This window comes from Paroedura picta, chromosome 9 (genome assembly GCF_049243985.1).
Source record: "Paroedura picta isolate Pp20150507F chromosome 9, Ppicta_v3.0, whole genome shotgun sequence".
Taxonomy (NCBI): Eukaryota; Metazoa; Chordata; class Lepidosauria; order Squamata; family Gekkonidae; genus Paroedura; species Paroedura picta.
Window position 1 is genome coordinate 10,066,927 of NC_135377.1, and position 21,416 is coordinate 10,088,342.

A 21,416-nucleotide genomic window follows, 5' to 3' on the forward strand; every position below is an offset into this window, starting at 1 on the left:
TGGGAATTGTAGTCCATGGACATCTGGAGGGCCGCAGTTTGACTACCCCTGGTTTAGGCCTTGCAAAGTGTGGGCCATGGTTTCTTTGACAGAGCCACTCAATCTCCTATTGGGTCTTCCTCTTTCCCTGCTGCCTTCAACTTTTCCTAGCATTATTGTCTTTTCCAGTGAGTCATAACGCGACCAAGGTACAAAAGTCCAGTTTAGTCATGTTTTGCTTCTAGGGAGAGTTCAGGCTTAATTTTGATGCACTATTGAACTGTTAACACCAAAAATATATGTATGCCTCTAACTTGCTTTCTCAACAAGGATTTCATGAAACCCTAGGGTTTCTTGGCGGCCTTGGAAGGGTTTCCCGAATGGGTGGGAGTTAATTTATATATATATAATTGGTTACACATTTATCAGGTGATATGCTCATATATGGTCATGTCGACCCGCCCCCCCCAACGGCCAATGATGGGCCAGGAGGGGATGGGAAGGGGAGGGGCCACAGTTGGGCTTCCCAACCGTATTCTGCACGTTGGCACCACTTCTGGGGTTACTCAAAGCCTGCCGAACGTTTCAGGGGTTTCTCAACAGTAAAAAGATCTCAGGTAGATGGGTTGGGAAACAGCTCTCCCTCAGTTCCCAGACTGTTCCTGCCTCTCAGAGTGGATGATTCTGGATTCGGGGAACCATTTATTCAGGCTGCTATCAACACGAAGAATTTTCGTATGTTCCAGTGATTACCATTCATGACCGTTTCTGCCTGAATCGAAGGAGACCCTTAGAATCCATGAAGTTAGGACCACGCGCATGTATCACAGACAGAGATGGTCCCCCTCACCCGGCATCTTGTCTTTTATTTTGGCACTTTGACCATCTAGATGCCAGAGTGTGATTTGTATATCTGACATTACTATCAGCTCTTCCCCAAATGTGGCAATATTGATGCTTACTGCCAAGCAAAACCCAGGACGAATCGTATTTTATTGTGTGCATTTCATCACTCGGAGAAATGGGAAGGCCAGGGGGTGTTTCTGTAGCTGTAAGAATTATGTCGGTTTCGGAGGAATCCATCAGCAGGTTTGGAGCAACAATTCTCTCCCGTCTGGTTCGGCATCATTTTTCACTTCGGTATTTGTCGCCTGCCTTTCTCCCTCCCCCCTCCCCATCAAAGTAGAACTGTAGGCAGAGCACAGCACAAATTAAAGCCATAGGAAGTGCCTCTTAATTCAATGAGTAATCAAATTGTGGAATTCGTAGCTAGTGTTTGCAGCGGTCGTGGAGCGCACAGGTGGCTTTAAAGGGGAACTAGATTTATGTATGTACCAGAGATCCCTCAATGGCTATGAGTCAACTAATAGTTTAAAGAAGTTATGGAGTTGTTTTTTTTGGGGGGGTGGGGCTTAAACCAGGGGTAGTCAAACTGCGGCCCTCCAGATGTCCATGGACTACAATTCCCATGAAATGCTGGCAGGGGCTCATGGGAATTGTAGTCCACGGACATCCGGAGGGCTGCAGTTTGTCTACCCCTGGTTTAAAAAGTGATTTTATGATGTACGTTTTAATTTTTTAAACCCCTGCTTTAAAAACTGATTCTATGATGTATGTTTTAATTGGCATCCCCTGTGGAGGCAGAAGCACAAGACTTCTCAAGTTCTGGTAAACAGCTTTAAAAGGGGATTAGATAGATTCATAGGGGATCGGTCTATCAGGGCCGACTACCCATGGAGACTGAGAGGAACTTCCACATTTAGAGGCATTAAACCTCTGAATCTCAGAGCCAGGAGTCAACATTGGGGAAGGTTTCATTCTCTATGATTTGTAGCTGGCCCTCCATAGTCACTGGTTGGCTACTGCGTGAGTCTGGATTGCTGGACTAGATGGACCCCTGGTCTGATCCTGCAGGGCTCTTCTTATGAGGGCCTCTATGCCCTGTTCCTGGGCCTCCAGAGAAACCGGCTGGCCACTGTGTGAGACAGGAGGCTGGACTAGAAGGACAATTGGTTTTGTTTTCTTGTAGCATGTTGTTGTTGTTTTTAAACTCAGTATCTGAAATTCACCCCTGTGAGCCTGGGAGTGGCAGCCTACAAGTCCAATGAGGAAGAAATCCTACCAACCTTGCCTTTGATTCTAAGGATTGATCAAAATATTCCGCAAATGTACCACTGCAGAGTGTCAATGAGGGACTGGATACTCTCTCTTGGGGAAAATAACCACCTGGGGAAAGCCAGGATGCCAGGGAGAATGCTTCTCAGCTACCCTTCTCCCTGATTCTAGTTCTCCATGAGCAGGGAGGTTTTAAAACAGGGGAACCAAGTATATGGTTCTTCCATCTGAAATTGGACCTAGTACAGCCCCCAGAGAGCTGTGTTCCATGTACCAGCCATCAGTATTTATATATGCCCTAAGCCTGGGGTAGCCAAACTTCGGCCCTCCAGATGTCCACGGACTACAATTCCCATGAGCCCCTGGCCAGCGAATTGTAGTCCATGGACATCTGGAGGGCCGCACTTTGACTACCCCTGCCCTAAACCATTCTTTTTAATCATGAGGACTACAGCCTTTTGTTTAACAGGGGGGGGAATCTGAAATTGGAAGGAAACAAATATATGCCAGATGCCGCGCTTGGACACCGAACGCGAGGGCACTGAGCGCTGTTTCTTTTGCAACTGCTTGCTATGAAAGGTTCCAGTGTTTTCAGAGTTTGGGTTCAGAGTCAAGGTGCTGCGACCGGCCTGCCTCGGTTTTTGCAAGACGCTTTCAAGACGCCGGAATCCTCTAAATGTCCGTTGTTTTCTTCCGTCTGAGATGGGCTTCGGGAGCCGGGAAGCTCGAAACAATCACTCCCTTGGCTTGGAAACAGAGGAGGACAGGCAAGCTGGCCACCGGCCAATTTAAACAGCTTCTTCCACCAAAGTGAGGGGGGGAAGGGGGAAATGTCAGAATCTTGTATAGCAGAACGACTTGGATTTGTCATGTCCATTCATCTGCGTCCTGGGATCCGTTGGGTGCTTGGAAACCTTGGTTCTCCACTTGCAGGCAGGTGGAGCCACGTTTTATTGGCAGGTACCACCAGGTTCGAGGGGGGGGGGAGGATCTGTGTTTCTGAAGGTTTGCGGCCCTGCGACAGAACCCAGAACAGCTCAAAAGCAGCGCCAGGTCTCTTTGCGCCTGAGACCCGTGTTCTCGCCTCTTGCTTAAAAGCCGGGCTGGCCCTTCAGGCTTCACAGCTTCTGAGGTTTGCTTAATCCAAGGAGGGGATGAAGGAAAAGCAGAAAAACTTCGTATGGAGCAATTCTCCCTATCCAAAGCAAGAGGGTGACTGATGCAACGGCCCCCATGTGCTTCTCCTTGAAACGTTGCGTTTCAGCTCCTCTGGCATTTTCCCAAGAACCCTCTTGTTCCTGTACATGTGTGCCAGAGACGCTGAATCGGTTGCACACCAAGCCACGGACGCTGAAAGATGCATTGTCCCCCCCATCCCAGTGAAGTTCCTGGGTCTGTTGTGTAAGTTATTACTAAAATGGGCTCTGGTTGGATAATTGCCCTAAGAACTGCAGCCCTTACGCTGGTAGTAATGTGAGGAAAATACCCCAGATTACAGACTTCCAGTTTTAAAGGATTTGGTTCCACAACAGGTGCTGTTTTTATAGGAGGGGGACCTGTCCACTTTCTCTTCTTACTGCCACTTCCTGCAGTCACCCCAGAAGATAGTGGGGACCCACTGCCCTAAGCAAGGAAGAAGAAAAAAATGAAATATTCAATTGTTTTAGTCTGAATATATGAAGGTGTTCGACCGGTGTAGTAGTTAGGAATGCTGACTTTTAATCTGGCGAGCGGGGTTTGATTCCCCACTCCTTCTCCACATGCAGCCAGCTGGGTGACCTTGGGCTCGCCACAGCACTGATAAAGCTGTTCTGACCGAGCTCTCTCAGCCTCACCTACCTCACAGGGTGTCTCTTATGGGGAGCGGAATTATAAGCTGCTTTGAGACTCCTTCGGGTAGAGAAAAGTGGCATATAAGAACCAAATCTTCTTCTTCTTCTTCTTCTTCTTCTTCTTCTTCTTCTATTCACAAGTATCACCTTTAAGTTATTTGCCACTCTTCCCCTCCCCTCCCCTGCCCTCTGCCCTACTTCCCTTCATCGGCTTCTCCACAAATCTGGATTTGTCATGTTACTTAACAGAGGTGTTACAACATCTTCCTTAAGATGTTGTTTGCAGCTATAAAAAAAGAAGAAAAGCTAATAAACTTCAAAGGAAGGGGAGGGGGGAAGGAAACCCTCGCTCTTTATTTATAACGTGCAACATGTCAGACACAAGGTGGAATTTTAAAAACAAACCAAAGCAAGTTGGATTGGAAATCTCAAAATAGCAATGAAAATGTTTTCAGAGTGAACAGGTCAGACCTTCAACTTTGCCTGGAACTAGAATATTTTAAATAACAATCTGTTACTCAACCACCGGAACAATCAGCAATTTATTGCCGGCCGCCTCTCCGAACACGCCATCTTCTTTGTCGTGACAACCACCGGAGCGACAGTAGATCTCTACCGTGCAGACTGGCTGTGTTGATTCTGATGGTCAATTGCTCTCTTAAGGACTTCGTTTGGCACCAGGTCTGATCTCTTGACTTCGACATTGTTACAGCCAATTTGGGGGCAGCTGGAAAGGAGGGGGAAAAAAAACACACGTACACACTTGTGTTTCTCCTAGTAACGAAATCAGGCAAACCGTATCCTCCACTTAGATCCAGAGCTGGTTTTGACTGCTTTCTAAAAAGGGACAGGAAACAGATTGTAGATGGAAGTGCTATTTTTATCTATCTTCCACAGGTTTTATTCTTTAAAGAAAAATAACAACAACCACCCAACAACAGTATATTGATTCTGAAAAGAATCCCCTCCGGTTAATGTCTGGCTCTCTAAAATGTGGCAGATGGTAAAGACTCCGGGAGTGACATACTCAGAATATAAATATTTTATGGCAAAATAGACTCAACGTACTGGATTGCAACCATCTAAATTTATACGTCTCTACAGCCAACGGAGAGTCGCTGAGAGCATTTTGCTAATCATAATTGGAGAGTTTGGTTAATCAATGGGTAAAAACCTAAATTTAGCCCAGTGTCCTTCTGTTTTCGATGTTTTCTTCTTCCTCCGGATGTACTTTATTTAGCGTATGGTGAAATCATATTCCTTTTCTATGTAGTATATTAAAAACTTTTAAAACTGAGATTCTCTGTTTTTCTAAAGTGGGTACCTGTTTACTGAGATTCTCTGTCTTTCTCCTCTGAGATCAGCTATCATGTAGGGATTTGCTACTGGCTTTCCTGGCCAGGTAACAGATCTCTTGTTTTGGGGAGGCAGATGATAGGGCATGTAATTAAATAAGCAGGTGGGAATGAATGGCCTTGGGGAGAATGCATGTATATGAACTTTTCTGCTTGCAGTTCAGTCTTAGACAGAACGTATTTTGCCCTCGGTGGTAATAACAAGAAATGGCATCACAAGTTGGGATCTCTGCAAACGGCTCAATGCTGGCGTCAAAGAACTTTACAAATGATAACTTCTACATTCTCAACTGCTGATGCTTGTGGGATGAGTTTGAAAAGACGGGGGAACAGATGAGACAGCCCTAAGGGGGGTCATGCCGAGAAACTGCAACTGCCATGGGAAATTATTGATCCCTGCAAGAACACAAAAGGGCTCCAATCCTGAACACCGGAACATCAACCCAGGCATTTCCATGTATTTTTCTTCAAACCAAGTAAGCAGAACTTTACTTCTGGGAATTGGAGTTTCTCATCAAAAGAAGTGTGAGAGCTTAGATCCCATGACATCATTCCCCTTCTGCTTCTTTCCAGCCATCGCAGAGCTTTCCTTGGCTGTGGTGCTTACCCCCTCTGCCGCTAGCCCTTTTATACACGAGTGCAGCAATGGTGGTGGCAGAAAAATTGAATGCTGCTGGGTAATTCAGGGGCGAGAACAAGCGATTTGGTATCACACCAATACACACCACCCTGAGCCTCACGGGAAGGTAGCATATAATTTAAATTAATAATGATTGTGTCACTTCCTGTGCAAAACCAGAAGTGATGTCACTGAGTTGGTGTGATGCTCTAGGATTCCCTCCACACTCAATGGTTGAAGGTCAACTCCCCCCGCCCCATTGCTAATGGAAAGATACATTCCATGTATCCCCCATGTTGTATGTAAACTGCCCTGAGCCATATGGAAGGGCGATATAGAAAATGAATGAATGAATGAATGAATGAATGAATGAATGAATGAATAAAGAGGTATCAGAGGGATCATGCTCTAGGTTCCGAGCCCATTCTTCCTAGTACTCAGTGGGAATCCTAGAAACAGGTACTGACCCACAAGGCAAAGGATGAGAAGGCAAAAAAAAAAAAAAAGAAGATTCCAACACAAAAGGTTTCCAGTACAAGTAGAGCTTGAGGTTGAGCACAAATCTTTCATACGGCTCCTACCATTTCCATCCAGTCCTTAGTGTTTGAGTCATTTTGGCTTCTGTCTCCTATCCTGGTTCCTCCCTTAAACAAGACATCCAAAATCCGGTCTTGGAAAAGGCTTGCAGTGTTGCTCAGTGAGGATCTGAGCGTTTGGCTCTATCTCTTGGTTGAGCTATAAGCAAAGAGAATCCTGAGAACAGGCTGATTATGGGACCCCGCCAATGGCACATATGAACACTATCGAGGGTAATGCCCCGAGGAATTCAGCCGAATAAGAAAAGGGACAAAGAGAAGATGTACAGCTGGTGGACCATGGGCTAATAAAAGTCAGGGTGGGGGAGGAGGGATCTCATTTGCTGAATGGATCATCGTAAGAGCACCTGTATTTGTTGCTTTTTGTGAAAATGTGAATAATTAGGGAGACTTTTTGGAAGATAGGGGTCATCTTGTCCTTGGGGAAAATGATTGTCTACTCAATTTTACCTACCAGCATGAAATAATTTTGTGTGCCCCTTTGATGCATATGATTGCCCACTTGATTAAGGAATGGAGTATTAAGGCTTGGAGCGGTAGAGAATTGCAGGGTTTTCTTCTTCTGTGATTCCTGGGTTCCATACAGGCGGACCCTCAGACAAGAACCTATGAACTTGCTTTGAAGTACAATAAGCTTACCTTCTGACACGGAATACTCTAGGTCAGGCTTTCTCAACCAGGGGTTTAATGAAGCTCTGGCGATTCATGATGGCCTTGGAGGTTTTTCCCAAATGGGTGGGAATTAATTAATTTTTTACATATCTTTAAAATTTGTTCAACATTTATCGGGTGATATGATCGCTCAAGGTTGACTCAGCCTTCCATCCTTCCGAGGCTGGTAAAATGAGTACCCAGCTTGCTTGCTGGGAGGGTAAACGGTAATGACTGGGAAAGGCACTGGCAAACCACCCCATATTGAGTCTGCCATGAAAACGCTAGAGGGCGTCACCCCAAGAGTCAGACATGACTCGGTGCTTGCACAGGGGAAACCTTTACCTTTTTTTATGACCATATATGGTCACGTTGACCCATCCACCCCTACCAAAATGGCCAATGATGGGCATGAAGGGGGTGGGGAGGGACCCCGGGTGGGCGTGTCCACAGCTCTGCTTCCCAACCATATTCTGTATGATCATGTGGCTTCTGGGGTTTCTTGAAGCCTGAAGAACGTTTCAGGGGTTTCTCAATGGCAAAAAATTCAGGACAGCTGCTCTAGGGACAGCAATCTCCAACTTCTTAGTCCACGGCCACCTTTGGAATTTTCACACCAGGTGTTGGGACCAACCATAACATTGCAAGTGTGGGAAATGGAGCCAACCACAAAATGGTTGGCAAGGGAGGCGGGGCAAACCACAAATTGTTAGGGAGTGAAGTTATGTCTAACTCTGATTGTACTCTCCGACATTTCAAAAGGACGCCTTTTAAAATGCACACGCTGTTCGAAAATATTTCCCTGCATCTAGACACATTACCTCCACTCGCTATGTGAAGGTCCTTGTGTTATGGTAGCAGCTGCTGCTGCTGAATCAATGTTAAAATCTGCACAGCCAATCAGATCCTGAATAGCCAGCCAGGAGCGCTGCCGGGTGAAAGGGCTGTCCCATTTCTAAAAACACGGTGGGCACTGGGAAAGGTGTCGGTGAGCACTAGGGCACCCATGGGCTTGCCCAATTCTGCTTGAGGGGGCCTTTTGCCCCAGACTCAGCACTCAGAGCTGGGAGCCAGCATTCATTAACTCTGTTCTATTTTGTTGTCTCCTGTTTCCTGTATTTGCCTTGGGCAAACCACTGAGTCTCACAGTTTGGGGTTGGTTTGCTCCCCCCCCTCCCCCCGGTCTACAAAGCGGTTAGGATAATTATTATCTACTTGGCACATGTTTTTGCCAGGATTAATTAATGCTGGTACTTGAGTCAAGAAGAGTCTTCTCCCCCTGTAAGGCAGGAGTGCTGATACGTCTTCAGAGACATGATTTTTGAACAGCTGTGACAGAAACAGCAGGGGCACCATGGAAGGAGAGGAAGGGGCTACGAGATACTTAAACAAATAGCAACAGGCACGGCTTGTTAAATATGTCTCAATTGGGGTGGCACCAAGTTGTATGTCATGTTATCATTGCGATTCCAACTCTTCTTCCATCGTGGACCTCAAGACAATGCAAATGAGGTTTCCAGGAAGCTCCCTCCCAGGCAATGACTGGACACAGCTCTGTTTGGTTCTGCCAGGATGTAGGATTATCTGCCCTCTGATCAACGCCTGGGACCAAGGCTTCTTACTGGGACCAATGCTTACTGCTGTGAATCTTTCATATAGCTAGTACTCTGTGTGCTTGAGAGACTGCCTCCTCTCCCTTGACTCATGATGATGTTCCACGCCATTCACAAATGGTCTGAGAGTCGAAATGATCTAGAGGCATGCAGAAGGTCCCACGTTCTATCCCCGGCATCTCCAGTTCAAAAAATCAGATGTGAGCTTATGTGAAGATCTTTCACCTGAGTTCCCGGAGAGCTGCTGCCAGTCAGAGTAGACAATACTGGTGGACCAATGGTATGGCCGCATATAGTGGCTTCATGTGTTCCTATATCTCCGATTGCACAAGGATGTCAGAGGAAGGGCCATTACGCCAGGCCCATGATGACTGGCAGCCAAAATAGGTAAACTGATTCTGCCGACAACTGGGGTATTGATGGTGTCACCAGAGCCTAGTCCTCAAAAAGATGGTAGTATTGGAATGCTCTTCAGATTGCAGGAAGTGGCTGATTGAATGTTCCTTCATAGAAATATGCAGTCCTTGATACAGAAAGCTATTTGTGTAGGGAGAGGGGTTCTAACCTCGCTTCCTCAAGGACCAAGGGGCCATGTCTAAAGGCAGAACATCTCTCTGCTTACAGGTTCAATCACTGGCATCTCCATTGTGGGCAAGATCAAGTAGTAGGTGATAGGTCGATTCCAGGTTGCTCCTTTCTCATGCAGACCTCCCTCATGTCATTCCTCAGGGTTCTCTATCCCCTAGGGGTGGAATTTCAGGGAGATCACTTGCCCCAGTTGGAGAGGAGAGCACGTAAGTTGCATTTTATCACTGGAAAATTCAGTGTGGATCCAACCCAATGTGAATTCCCATCATGAGACCCTGGAGAGCTGCTACCGGTCAGAAGAGGCAAGACTGACCTTGACAGAGCATTGTCTGACTCAGTTTACAGCAGATTCACCTGTTTGACAAGGAAGGACATTTTGTGCATGGGGAATTCAGTTGTTTACAGTGCAATTCCAACGAGATTTCTGTCTACTGAAGTCAACGGTGTACAACCCACTCTACCATCTCAGAATTCCACCACCTTACTTCAGCTGTTTTGGTAGAACAAGCCCCAGCAATGGGAAAGTGAAGGCCATGGTGACCCATTCATACAAGTGATGAGCATGCATGTGTGAGCAAGCCACAGTTAATTATGGAAGTAGCCTTAGGAGAATTTTAAGATAATACTACAGAGTACAAAATTATTCAATATAAGGCTGAAAGCAAGGAACCTCATTAATCTCTGGATAAGATAGGCACCTTGGAAACGGCATTAATTTTCTGAAGGAAAAGCAACATCTAAGTGTAATGGATTCTTTAAAAGGTAAATCAGTTGTTCTATTCACACACTGGGTTTGAACAGCAAGGCATATGGGTTAGATCCACACTAAATTTCCCATTGCCCGAGTGGTACTTTCCTGCCCAGCCCCTTCTGTTACAGTCCATCTCTCCACTAAACGCCGCTCCCAGGGGAAAGTGGAACAGCAGGAAGGGTGGAATTGGTGGAAATTGCTTATTTAGCAATGATCCAACCCTACTGGTGGAAAACAAGTAGCTGAAGACCTCCTCTGAAGTTGCTGAGAAAAGGGCAAGTATTTTTCAGGGCGTCCCAGAAAACCTACGTGGTTGTCATAACTTGGATGGACGTTCAATTTACACTCTCCTTTGATTTGAGCTTACAATACCTGTAAAATTATATATTGTACCACCTGACATGGATGGATAGATTGGACAAGATTAGAAAGGGATGATTTTGTGCTCATCTGCTGGCAAATATTTATGGAATATAAAATCACCTAACGATATAAAATCACCCCTCGATCTCAGTCACTTTTAAGGGCAAGGTAACCTACCCAGGAAAATGCCAATCATCACGTTGGGGTCGGGAGGCGAATTTCTTCCAAGCCAGACTGGACTGGGATTCTGATATTTGGGGGGGGGGCATCATCTGGGCATGGAATTGGGCTCACGGTGGGAGGGCAGGTAGTTGTGAGTTTCCTGCATTCTGCAGGGAGTTGGACTAGCTGCCCCTGGAGGTCCCTTCCAACTCTATGATTCTATGATAAAACTTTGAATGGACAGAAAGCAACACTGGCCACATGCAGTTCTCCAAAAACCCTCACAGGGTGTCTGTTGTGGGGACAGGAAATGGAAGGAGAATGTAAGCTGCTTTGAGACTCCTTCAGGTAGAGAAAAGCAGCATATAAGAACCAACTCTTCTTCTTCTTCTTCTTCTTCTTCAGTAATATCAGGGCTCTCTCAACCTCAGGCGAATGGAAGCCACTTTCAGACTCCTTCGGGTAGAGAAAAGTGGCATATAAGAACCGACTCTACTCTTCTTCTACTTATTGCAGTTTCACAGCGCCAAAAATATAGTGTGAAGGTCGTAGCTACTGACGCAGTAGATCTTCTCTGTCATGTTCATCCCTGGAGCACTTCCTAGGTGTTGCCTTACATAACCATTTCCCTTTTCTTTTCTTTTTCTTCGCTATTTAGCCCTAGCTGGGCGTTTATCTTCATGCAAACTTAAGGTTGCGCTTGTAGCTGTCTTGCCAAAAATACCATGCGGAAACCACAAGTGATCTCAGGCATGTTCAGCAATCATCTTCATCAAAGCATTATATGCAGGCTTGGCTGAATTTCCGTGGCTTTTTGGGATTTTCATTTTGAAAGGTGAAACATGGAGAGCAACTTCAGCAGTCAATGAAAGACACCTCCCTCCCCGCTCCATTCCCTCAAGGAATAGGTTTAACCCCAGTTTGAAGGGACTTGAAAGAATTGTGAGTTTCTGCCTTGTTAAGTGAAATGCAGTAGGTTAGCCTACTTAGCAGAGACGTTGTTATCTCTGGAGAAATGGACAGGATTGTTTCTTTTCTTTCTTTCCCTGGAGACTATGTTTTTACACGTCGAACAGCTGTCCTGTATTGTCAGGACACTGGTCCATCTTGCCTAGTGTTCCTGAGGCTTTAGGTAGTTGGTTGCTTGAAATCCTTTTAACTGGAGAGGCTGGGAATTGAATGTCTCCTTCTGCATATGATAAGAACATAAGAAGAGCCCTATAGAATCATAGAGTTGGAAGGTACTTCCTGGGTCATCTAGTGTCTGTTGTGGGGAGAGGAAAGGGAAGGCGACTGTAGGCCGCTTTGAGACTCCTTTGGGCTGAGAAAAGTGGCATATAAGAACCAACTCTTCTTCTTCTCCAGTAATATCAGAGCCCTCACAGCCTCACCTCCCTCACAGGGTGTCTGTTGTGGGGAGAGGAAAGGGAAGGCCGCTTTGAGACTCCTTTGGGTACAGAAAAGCGACATATAAGAACTAACTCTTCTTCTAGTCCAACCCCTTGCACTGTGCAGGACATCCCAACCCTATCACTCATCCACTGTAACTGGCCTCCTCCTTGAACCTTCACAGAATCAGCCTCTCCATCAGATGGCTATCCAGCCTCAGTTTAAAAATTTCCCAAGATGGAGAACCCACCACCTCCCGAGGAAGCCTGTTCCACTGAGAAACCACTCTGTCAGGGACTTCTTCCTGATGTTTAGATGGAATTTCTTTTGAATTAATTTCATCCCATTGGTTCTGGTCCGTCCCTCCGGGGCAAGAGAGAACAACTCTGCTGCATCCAGTCCTGCATCCTGACTCACACAGGGGCCAACCAGCTCCTCTGGAGGGCCAACAACAGGGCAGAGAGGCCAAGGACTTCCCCTGAGGTTGCCTCCTGGCTCTGGGGTTCAGAGGCTTAGTGACTCTGAATGCGGTGGTTCCCCTTATTCACCATGGCTAATAACCCCTGATAGACTACTCCTCCATGAATCTATCTAATCCCCTTTGCGACGGTTCCCACACTCACAGTAGTTCCCGTGGCAAGAGTAGAGAAGGCCATCAAGCACACTGCAAATCTCTAGTCTGCAATCTGACCAAGAAAAATCTAGGGGCAAAACAGAAGCCTCCTCCAACTGCCGAATGTCTTGTTATGTCTTACAACATGGGTCCTGGTCAACAAACATCTGTGAGAGTAGTCATAGCCTTGAGCTAAGTTTCTTATCGCCAGCATTGTTTAGAGTGGAAAACGGTACGGGACTTGTTAAGACTGTCTCGGCAGGGGTGAGGATGACTCTCCAGTTGTCACACAAAAAGCACTCCTCAACAAGCCTGGCTTCTCCTTTGCACAGTAAAACCACTGTCCCATAGTGTTCAGTACCACTGTAACATATACTGGTCCATGCCCTTTCACTGATTGCATGGGACATCTCATTTCCCCATATTCCTTCCTGCCCCTGCACCCCTTTCTGACTTCTGGAAAGATCATCCTCAGGGCCATGGAACTGCATGGAAGAACAGCCATGAGGGTTGGGGTGGGGACATACACAGAAGAGGTGAAGCCATTCCTCATTCCTTTCCTTCAAGCCCACTCTGTTGAAGAAATTACATTCCCCATTACATTCCCTCCTCCCTCCTCCCTCCAACCAGAAGTCAAAAATCGAAATCCAAACGGCACAAATGTATTAAAGTCTTTTTTCTTCTTATTTAATGAATGTATTTCTAATGTTCAACATATCAGTATCCATTAATTTCCATGTATTGGCAACCAAAACGAGGTCCCAGGTATACTTTCTGTATCATCATCAGTGATTGCCAGTCAGTCACTGATGAAGATACAGAAATAGAATAAGAATAGCCGGCACCCCGTTTCGGTTGCCTATATATGGAAATGAATGGATACTGAGAAGTTGAAAATTAGAAATAGATTCATTAAATAAGAATAAAGGCTTTAATACATTTGTGCCATTTGGATTTCGACTTTTGACTTCTGGTTGTTCACGAGAAATCCTTTCCCTCCTCCAGCCAGACAATGCTTGTGGTCATTCCATGGAAAAACTCCCATGTGCTTTGCTTGCCATAGGCATAGTCACGATTTGATGACAGCTATAAAGATTTTGGAGTCGCCGGGGAGGGCAATCTGTCCCGGCAAACATCTCTGAGTTCCGTTAACAATCCCATGGCTTCATTTTTCATTTCCCCATCTAAGCAGGATTCCCTAACCACAAGTTCATGCTTGCTTACAAAGCTTTCTTCTTCTGGTTCTCCTTGTGGGCGATCATTCCCAGAATGGCCGACTCCTCGTAGCTGTGACCGCAGTTTTTATTCCTTACTGGTTTCTTCATTTCCACCTGTAATGATGAATTAGACGGTACTTGACAGAACAACTCAAGATCTTTCACAATCTCCTTAGATCAGTTCTATACCACTAGCACCCCTCTATCTGATAAAAATGCCCAGGTTGATTTTATTAGCAGGGCCCTCACCTGTATGGCTCTGGCTAGTCTGATCTCAACCTCTTTACCATAGGATTGGAGGAAATAGATTGGTAGCCCAGGCTAACCTGGTATCATGAGCTCTTAGAAGCTAAGATGGGTCTGCCCTGGTTAGGAAATGGATGGGAGACCACCAACAAAAGCCAGGATTGCTACGGAGAGGCAGGCGATGACAAACCAGCTCTCTTCATCCCTTATGCTGACAACCTTATGGTAGGCTTTCTCAACCAGGGTTTCGTGAAAACCTGGGGTTTCTTGATGACTCTGGAAGGGTATTCCGTATATAAAATTTGTTAAACAGATTTTTTGGGTGTGGGTTGGGGAGTACCAAGCAAAACCTTCATGGGGAGACACTTCTGAGGTCACTGAACCAGCTTGATGTAGTGGTTAAAGAGTGGTGGCCACTAATCTGGAAAGCCAGGTAGGATTCAACACTCTTCAACATGCGGCCAGTTGGGTGACCTTGGGCCAGTAACAGTCCTGTTAAGAGTTGTTTTCACAGATCAGTTTCTCTAAGAGCTCTCTCAGCCCCACTTCCCTCACAGGGTGTCTGTTGTGGGGAGAGGAAAGGGAAGGCGATTGTAAGCTGCTTTGAGACTCCTTCAGGTGGTGAAAAGTGGGAGATAAATACCAACTCCTTTTTCTCTTCTGCCCCAGCTTCTCACTGCAGCTGTCCAGACGACAGTTATGGGGAAGAGCAACCCTTCCCCTTGACCAACGGTGTTTGGGCCAACACCGTGAATAAATATTTAACTGGAGTATAGATCGCCAATACATGGAAAGGTGCAAGGAGAACAGAAGGATCTACATAAAGGACACATTTTGGCTCCGGCATCATTGCTTACCTGCGTGATGGGGCATATGAAATTCAGCTGGCTTTGTGTCACAACTAGATCTTCGTCAACTTGTTCAAGGGCCTCGCTTTCCCCTGCATCCAGCTGAACGCCAACTGCAGCACGGGAAGAGAAGGAGAAGAAGAAAACTGTGTTTTAAATGGTTTTATAATAGCCATATGCATTATTGTTAGGGTTTACTGTTGTTATAGAATCATGGGATCATAGAGATGGAAGGGGCCAACCAGGCCATCTAGTCCAACCCCCTGCTCAACGCAGGAAGAGCTCACCAATTCTTAGGCAGTCCATTCCACTGCTGAACTACGCTGACTGTGAATTTTCCCCCTGATATCTAGCCGATATCGTTCTACACATAGTTCAAACCCATTAATGCAGGTCCTATCCTCTGCAGCCAACAGGATCTTTTCCCTCACCTCATCTAAGTGACAACCCTCAGCCAGTTGCTGGGAGGGTGGTATGCAACTCAAATCAATCAGTCAATCAACTATACACCCCCAATTAACTATACATATGATGATGATGTTATCCGTTCAGTTGTGTCCAACCCTTGGCGATTCTATAGGAAAGCCTCCGCCATGCGCCCCTGTCTCTGACTGCTTCTTTCAGTTGGTTCATGGTCATCCCTGTGTCGGCTTTGATCGTGTCGAGCCAGCGGATCCTTTGGTGACCACGTTTCCTTTTGCCACTGACCATGCCGAGCATTAATGATTTCTCTAGCGAGTTTGATCGCAGGATGTGTCCAAAGTAAGTGAGCTTCAGCCATAATATCTTCCCTTCTAATGACAGAGTTGGCTTGCTCCTCTCTTGTTGGGAACTTTGGCTGTCCATGGTATCCGCAGCATTCGTCTCCAACACCCTAATTCGAAAGCATCTCTTCTCCTCCTGTCTTCCTTCTTCAGGGTCCAGCTTTCGCATCCATAGGTTGTTATGGGGAAGACAATAGCGATGACTAGCTGGCATTTTGTATTAAGGCTGAAACTATATGTGTGTGTGTGTGTGGGTAACCAACCAACCAATTAACTGACTGACTGACTGACTAACTTCGACCCATTTGGAAAACCCTTCCAGGGTTGTCAAGAAACTCCAGGGTTTCATGAAACCATGGTTGAGAAAGCCTGGTCTACACTGACAGCCAGTTTTTCCTCGACTTTTAACCAAAGTCCATTTCAAACTAGTATTGCTGGGAATTGTACCTATGACCTAATCATAATCCATGCAAAGCTTGTGCTTGTGCCACTGAGCTTGTCTTTAGCTTGCTTCATGTTACAGTGAATGCATATACATCCTGCACATAGGTGCACACCTCTGCTTGTAAGAAAGAGCCAACATGTGTTCACTTAGCACTTGCAATGAGAGATCAGTGCCTGGGTAAACGTAGGACTTGTACCACACGTGCAGTTGTGCAGGCGTTGAGTGTCCAATGAGAATAACTCAACATGTATTTTAAAACTGTACATTGTGTATGGATTGCATGCATGTTCACAGTAACTTGTGAACAAGGCTTTTCTTCAGCAGAGGATAAAGGGAGGGAGGGGAAAGAGACAGAAAGAGACCAAGAGAGACCATTTCACCTTCTTATAATACACGTTGCAATAATTAATCAACGAGAATACAGAACTCTCAAGTTAGTGGCTATGTTCAAAGCAGATGTTTCTAAGTGATGGGTATGTATCACCAGTGCTAGTAAGATAAGCAAGATATTGGAGGTCATATGAGAGAATATTTATGCATACAAATGGGAGATTTGTATTGTTCCATGCCATTCCAACAAATAAGCATGCTTTCGCCATGCATGGGACAAACGGCACAGAGCTATCAGTCTGCTGTTAAGTCATGTCATAGTCTACAACAGTGGACTTTTTTATCACTAGGGACTGGTCAATGCTTGACAATTTTACTGAGGCCTGGGGGGGGGTAGTCTTTTGCCAAGGGACGTCGCCGCTGCCTAAGCTCCTGTTCCGCTTACTTTTCCGCTGGCACCCCTGACTTCCCACTGCCCACTGGGGGGCGCTGCCAGCAGCAGCTGTGCAGTGCCACGCTGAGGGGGAGCCCCAGCCACGGTGGCCGCCGGAGAGCACCAAAGGTGAACCGGCGGCAGAGTGGCAGGGCAGCCCCCGAGGCAGCAGCCGGGGAGGAGGACGAGGAGGAGCTGTGGTCCGGTACCAACTGATCCACAGACCGGTCCCTTTCCCCGGACTGGGGGTTGGGGACCACTGGTCTACAAGACTTACGGGACCCTGGTTCAGCCCTGGGATCCCTTTACAGCATACTGCCTCAGTCCTCAAACATGCAACATAACGATCAAGGGCCAAATTAGTCATGAGGCCAGGAATCCATCTAAGTATTGTTCTATTTTTTTTGAAATTATTATTAAAGAGGAAAATTGCTGTGGACTTTAATCCATTGGAGTTGCTGATCAGGGGCAGGGCCATTAGGGAATGGGATTTTATTCTATGATCTCTGACTTTGCTCCCCGTTTCCTCTGCTAATTGCTCTTCTGCAGAACATACCGTAGATTCCTGGGAGGCATTTCAGTCAGGGAAACAGCATGAGGGGCACATATCCGTGACTTAATGCCATATAGGTGGTGCAGTTGACTCAGGGCGACCATACAGTGTTTTTGAGACCAGAGAGGTTTGTCTCTGCCTTGTCTCTGCATAAAGATCTTGGACATCCTTGGTGGTTTCCCATCCAAGAACCAATCATGGCCAACCCTGCTTAGCTTCCAAGATCTGATGAGATCAGGCTAGCCTCAGCCGTCCAGGTCAGGGCTGGGACACGAGAAACGCGTGGGAAAAGAGCATGCAAACACTCCACCTCAGCTGCAAATGCCTTCGCATTTGTTGCAGCAACAGAAGGGAAATCACATTAATGCAGCCTTAGTTGAACCAACCAGATTAAAAAGGCTTGCACAATACGCTAAAACTGGTGGCAATACGACCGGTGTAAAGTAACTGGTTGCATCGAACTGTTCCTCTGCGTTGGCATGCCTTGGGAATGCTGCATTGTTGCTACAAAAAGGGTCACCTTCAAATTAGGAAGATTTAAATGAGTCGGAGCTTTTTCCTTTTTTTGTATGCACACAGCACTAATGCCACTTGAACAGGGTTGCCAACGTTAAAGTGAGTGAGGTGGATTTTCAAAATCAGACTAAAATAATAACAACAAAAGCAATAACAGATTTTAATCATCTGCGGGAACTTTACACCCCATTCTAAAACAGCACAGCTCCTGATTTTGCCTGGGTTGTCAGTCCACCACATTGGGACCATCCCTAGAAAGAGATGTTCTCCACTTGCCTATGAGATGGAGTACTACATAAATAAGCCAAGGTGCCAAGGGGGGGGAATGTATTGGGAAAGTCATTGCTGCAGATATGTGGGTCCCACGTCAGGAATGACTTTATATGTCATAACAAACACCTTCATGAACAAGCAAGCTAACAGGTAACCACTGTAAAGCTTGTAGTGCAGGTACAAGATAGGCATGCCATGCTTGGCCTTCAGAAGTAAATGAGTTTTGAACCAACAGAAGCTCCTCAGTTGTCTTCAAGGCTCTTCCTAGACACAATGTACTCCAGTATAGTCTCAAGGTGACTGTGGCTGGCACAGATTGGTGCCATCAAGTCAACTTACACATCAGATGAAGGTGGAAGACTTTCCACAGCTGAATTTACTGTCTTGTTCAACGATTATTGGGCGATATGACCATATATGGTCATGTTGACCTGCCCCCCCCAATGGCCAATGATGGGCCTGGAGGGAGTGGGGAGGAGCCCCAGGTGGGCGTGTCCACAGCTCTGCTTCCCAACCATATTCTGCATGATCATGCCACTTCTGGGGTTTCTCGAAGCCTGAAGAATGTTTCATTATGAGAGAGACTGAACTCAAAGAATCAAACATTGGAATTGCTGATGATACTACCCTCCTGTCAGAAACTGGGGAAGGCCTAGAACAGCTGGTTACAAAGGACCATGAAGCAAGCAAGACATTTGGCCTTTTCCTAAACACTAAAAAGACAAAAATAAAGACCATAGCAAAAAAAAAAACCCAGACATTCCCAATAACAACTGATGATGAAGAGACTGAATACATTCAAGAATTCATTTTTTAAATCACAAATTGATCAGTGGTGACTGCAGTATGAAAACGAAACTTTCTCGTTCCATTTTTGATTTAAATTGGCTCAATTTACCATTCTCCTAGTGCCAAAGTGGGCCCCAACAGGAGGGTCACGGTGGTAAATAACCTATGGCGGAAAAAGCCACGCGTCCATGGAGACCTTTTGAAGCCTGAATGTGACTTAAGCAACTGAAATCTCTGGCTGTGCTGTCTGACTGTACCCTGAGAAACAGAATTTGCATGTTCTACTAGAAACACAGTCATAATTAGCAACTGGGAATATCTGTGGTTTCTCTGCCTAGCCAGTGGCTGACATCTGCAGTCCAGTTTTTAGTTCACATTAAGCATGGGGCCCCTGTGCCATTCAGTGTTGCCTGGAAGACCCTCTTTCTCACAAATCATGATTTGTGTGCGTGTGTGTGTGTGGGGGGAACCCTCCATAATTTTGCCAGGAAGACCTTGGTTTAGGATGCATGCTCCTCTAATTCCCCACTCCTCCACACGAACCCAGCTGGGTGACCTTGGGCCAGTCCCAGTTCTAACTGCCTCACCTGTTTCACAAGGTGCTGGTTGCGGGGAGAGGAAGAGAGAGGTGACAGCAAGGTACTCTGATACTCCTTCCGGTAGAAGTAAACAGGGTATAAAAAACCTGCTCGTCTTCTTCCTCTGGCCAGGGGCTCTCCTACTGCTTGCATTATTCCGTAAATTGCCTTGCGCACTAATGGCGTAATGCTGGTTATAATCATAATAATACATATTTATTCATTCAAAGCGACCAGCAGTTTGGGCTTTGACCGGCTTGGAACACTGTGTGCTTTCAAGGTTCATCTCTTCCTTTTGTAAGTATGGTCTTTGGTAGCAGGTCAGTTCTTTTTCTCCCATCAACAAATGACTCTATGTATGTTATAGGATGTTGGGCTCCAAAGAAGCCTTGAAACAATCCCAACATGGCCTGCCTCTAATGGAGCACTTTGATCTCCACCCTGAAAACTGGGAAGGAAAACAAACAAATATCACCACCTTCAAGATGGGTAGACACGTAGCACAGGATGAACTTCTTGTAGGGATGAGTGATTCAGCTTAGATATGCTGAAAAGTACCCAAAACAATGCTGATTTGGGTACTTTTCTACCTATCCCAGCCAAACTGTCCAATCCCTGCATCCCCGTAGGATTCAGCCTATTAAAATGCACCCCCCCCTTTCTCAGGAAGCACCTAAAAGGCATGGGGGGGGGGGGAGACCAGAGCATTTAACAGCTGATAATGTTCCATTCCTTTTAAATCGCTCCCTACTCACAAAGAGGGATTTAAAGGGATTTAAAATGTTGTGTGGGGGGGAGCATTTAAAGGGAATGGGTGGCTGCCTAACAGAGAGCTAGTTTGGTGTAGTGGTTAGGAGTGCGGACTTCCAATGTGGCATGCTGGGTTCGATTCCGCACTCCCCCACATGCAACCAGCTGGGTGATCTTGGGTTCGCCACGGCACTGATAAAGCTGTTCTAGCCGAGCAGTGATATCAGGGCTCTCTCAGCCTCACCCACCTCACAGGGTGTCTGTTGTGGGGAGAGGAAAGGGAAGGTGACTGAAAGCCGCTTTGAGCCTTCTTCAGGTAGAGAAAAGTGGCATATAAGAACCAACTCTTCTTCTTCTTCTTTATAACTCGGAGAGGGATTTAAAGGGAGCAGCCAACCTGTCATTATCAGCTACTAGGCAGGTACCCCCTCACCCCCCTCTTCTTAGGTAACAGAGACTCTCTGCTGCCTGGGAAGGGGGGGGGAGGAAGCATGCATGGGCAAAACACCCAAAACTTTGGATTCAGCCAAATAAGACAAAGTGAGTGCACTTCCCTGTTTGTGAGTCACTGCTCACTTCTCCAGATCAGAACAAAAGTCACAGAGGCCTGATATTATCCATGTGGAGATAGACCAAAATGTGTGGCCATGTCAGTCTGTCTGTAGCAGTAAGAAAGAACAAGAGTCCAGTAGCTAGCACCTTAAAGACTAACAATTTTCGTGGCAGGGTAAGAGCTTTCATAAGCCACTGCCCGCTTCTTCAGAGCAAGCAAAAGTCCACAGAGGCTTAGGTTATCCCCTAGCGAGATAGATCATTATCCCCTATGGAGACAGAACAAGATGAAATAGATCAAGATGTCTGTAGAAGTAAGAAAGAACAAGCGTCTAGTAGCACCATAAAGATTAGCAAAATTTGTGGCAGAGAGTGAGCTTTTGTGAGTCACTGTCCACTTTTCTATCACCACCTTCAGATGTGGAGTCTGCATGCCCATCGCAGAAAAGGAGAGCTTTCTCCTTTTGTTTGCGCAAAGAATCCTCCATCTAACCTT

General features: G+C 46.1%; 1 protein-coding gene across 2 annotated transcripts in view; it reads right to left on the bottom strand.

Annotated features, from left to right (window-relative positions):
• Positions 1 to 4,241: 4,241 nt before the first annotated feature.
• The window catches only part of NSMCE2 (NSE2 SUMO ligase component of SMC5/6 complex), a 222,394-nt gene continuing 205,219 nt past the window's right edge, over positions 4,242 to 21,416 (bottom strand). For both annotated transcript variants that reach the window (XM_077351523.1, XM_077351524.1), the window contains 3 exons: positions 14,947 to 15,050; positions 13,851 to 13,957; positions 4,242 to 4,653 (listed from right to left, as the gene is read on the bottom strand). In XM_077351523.1, coding sequence (XP_077207638.1) covers positions 4,539 to 4,653; positions 13,851 to 13,957; positions 14,947 to 15,050 — 326 coding nt within the window. In that variant the 3' untranslated portion in view covers positions 4,242 to 4,538. The remainder of the gene's footprint in view (positions 4,654 to 13,850; positions 13,958 to 14,946; positions 15,051 to 21,416) is intronic.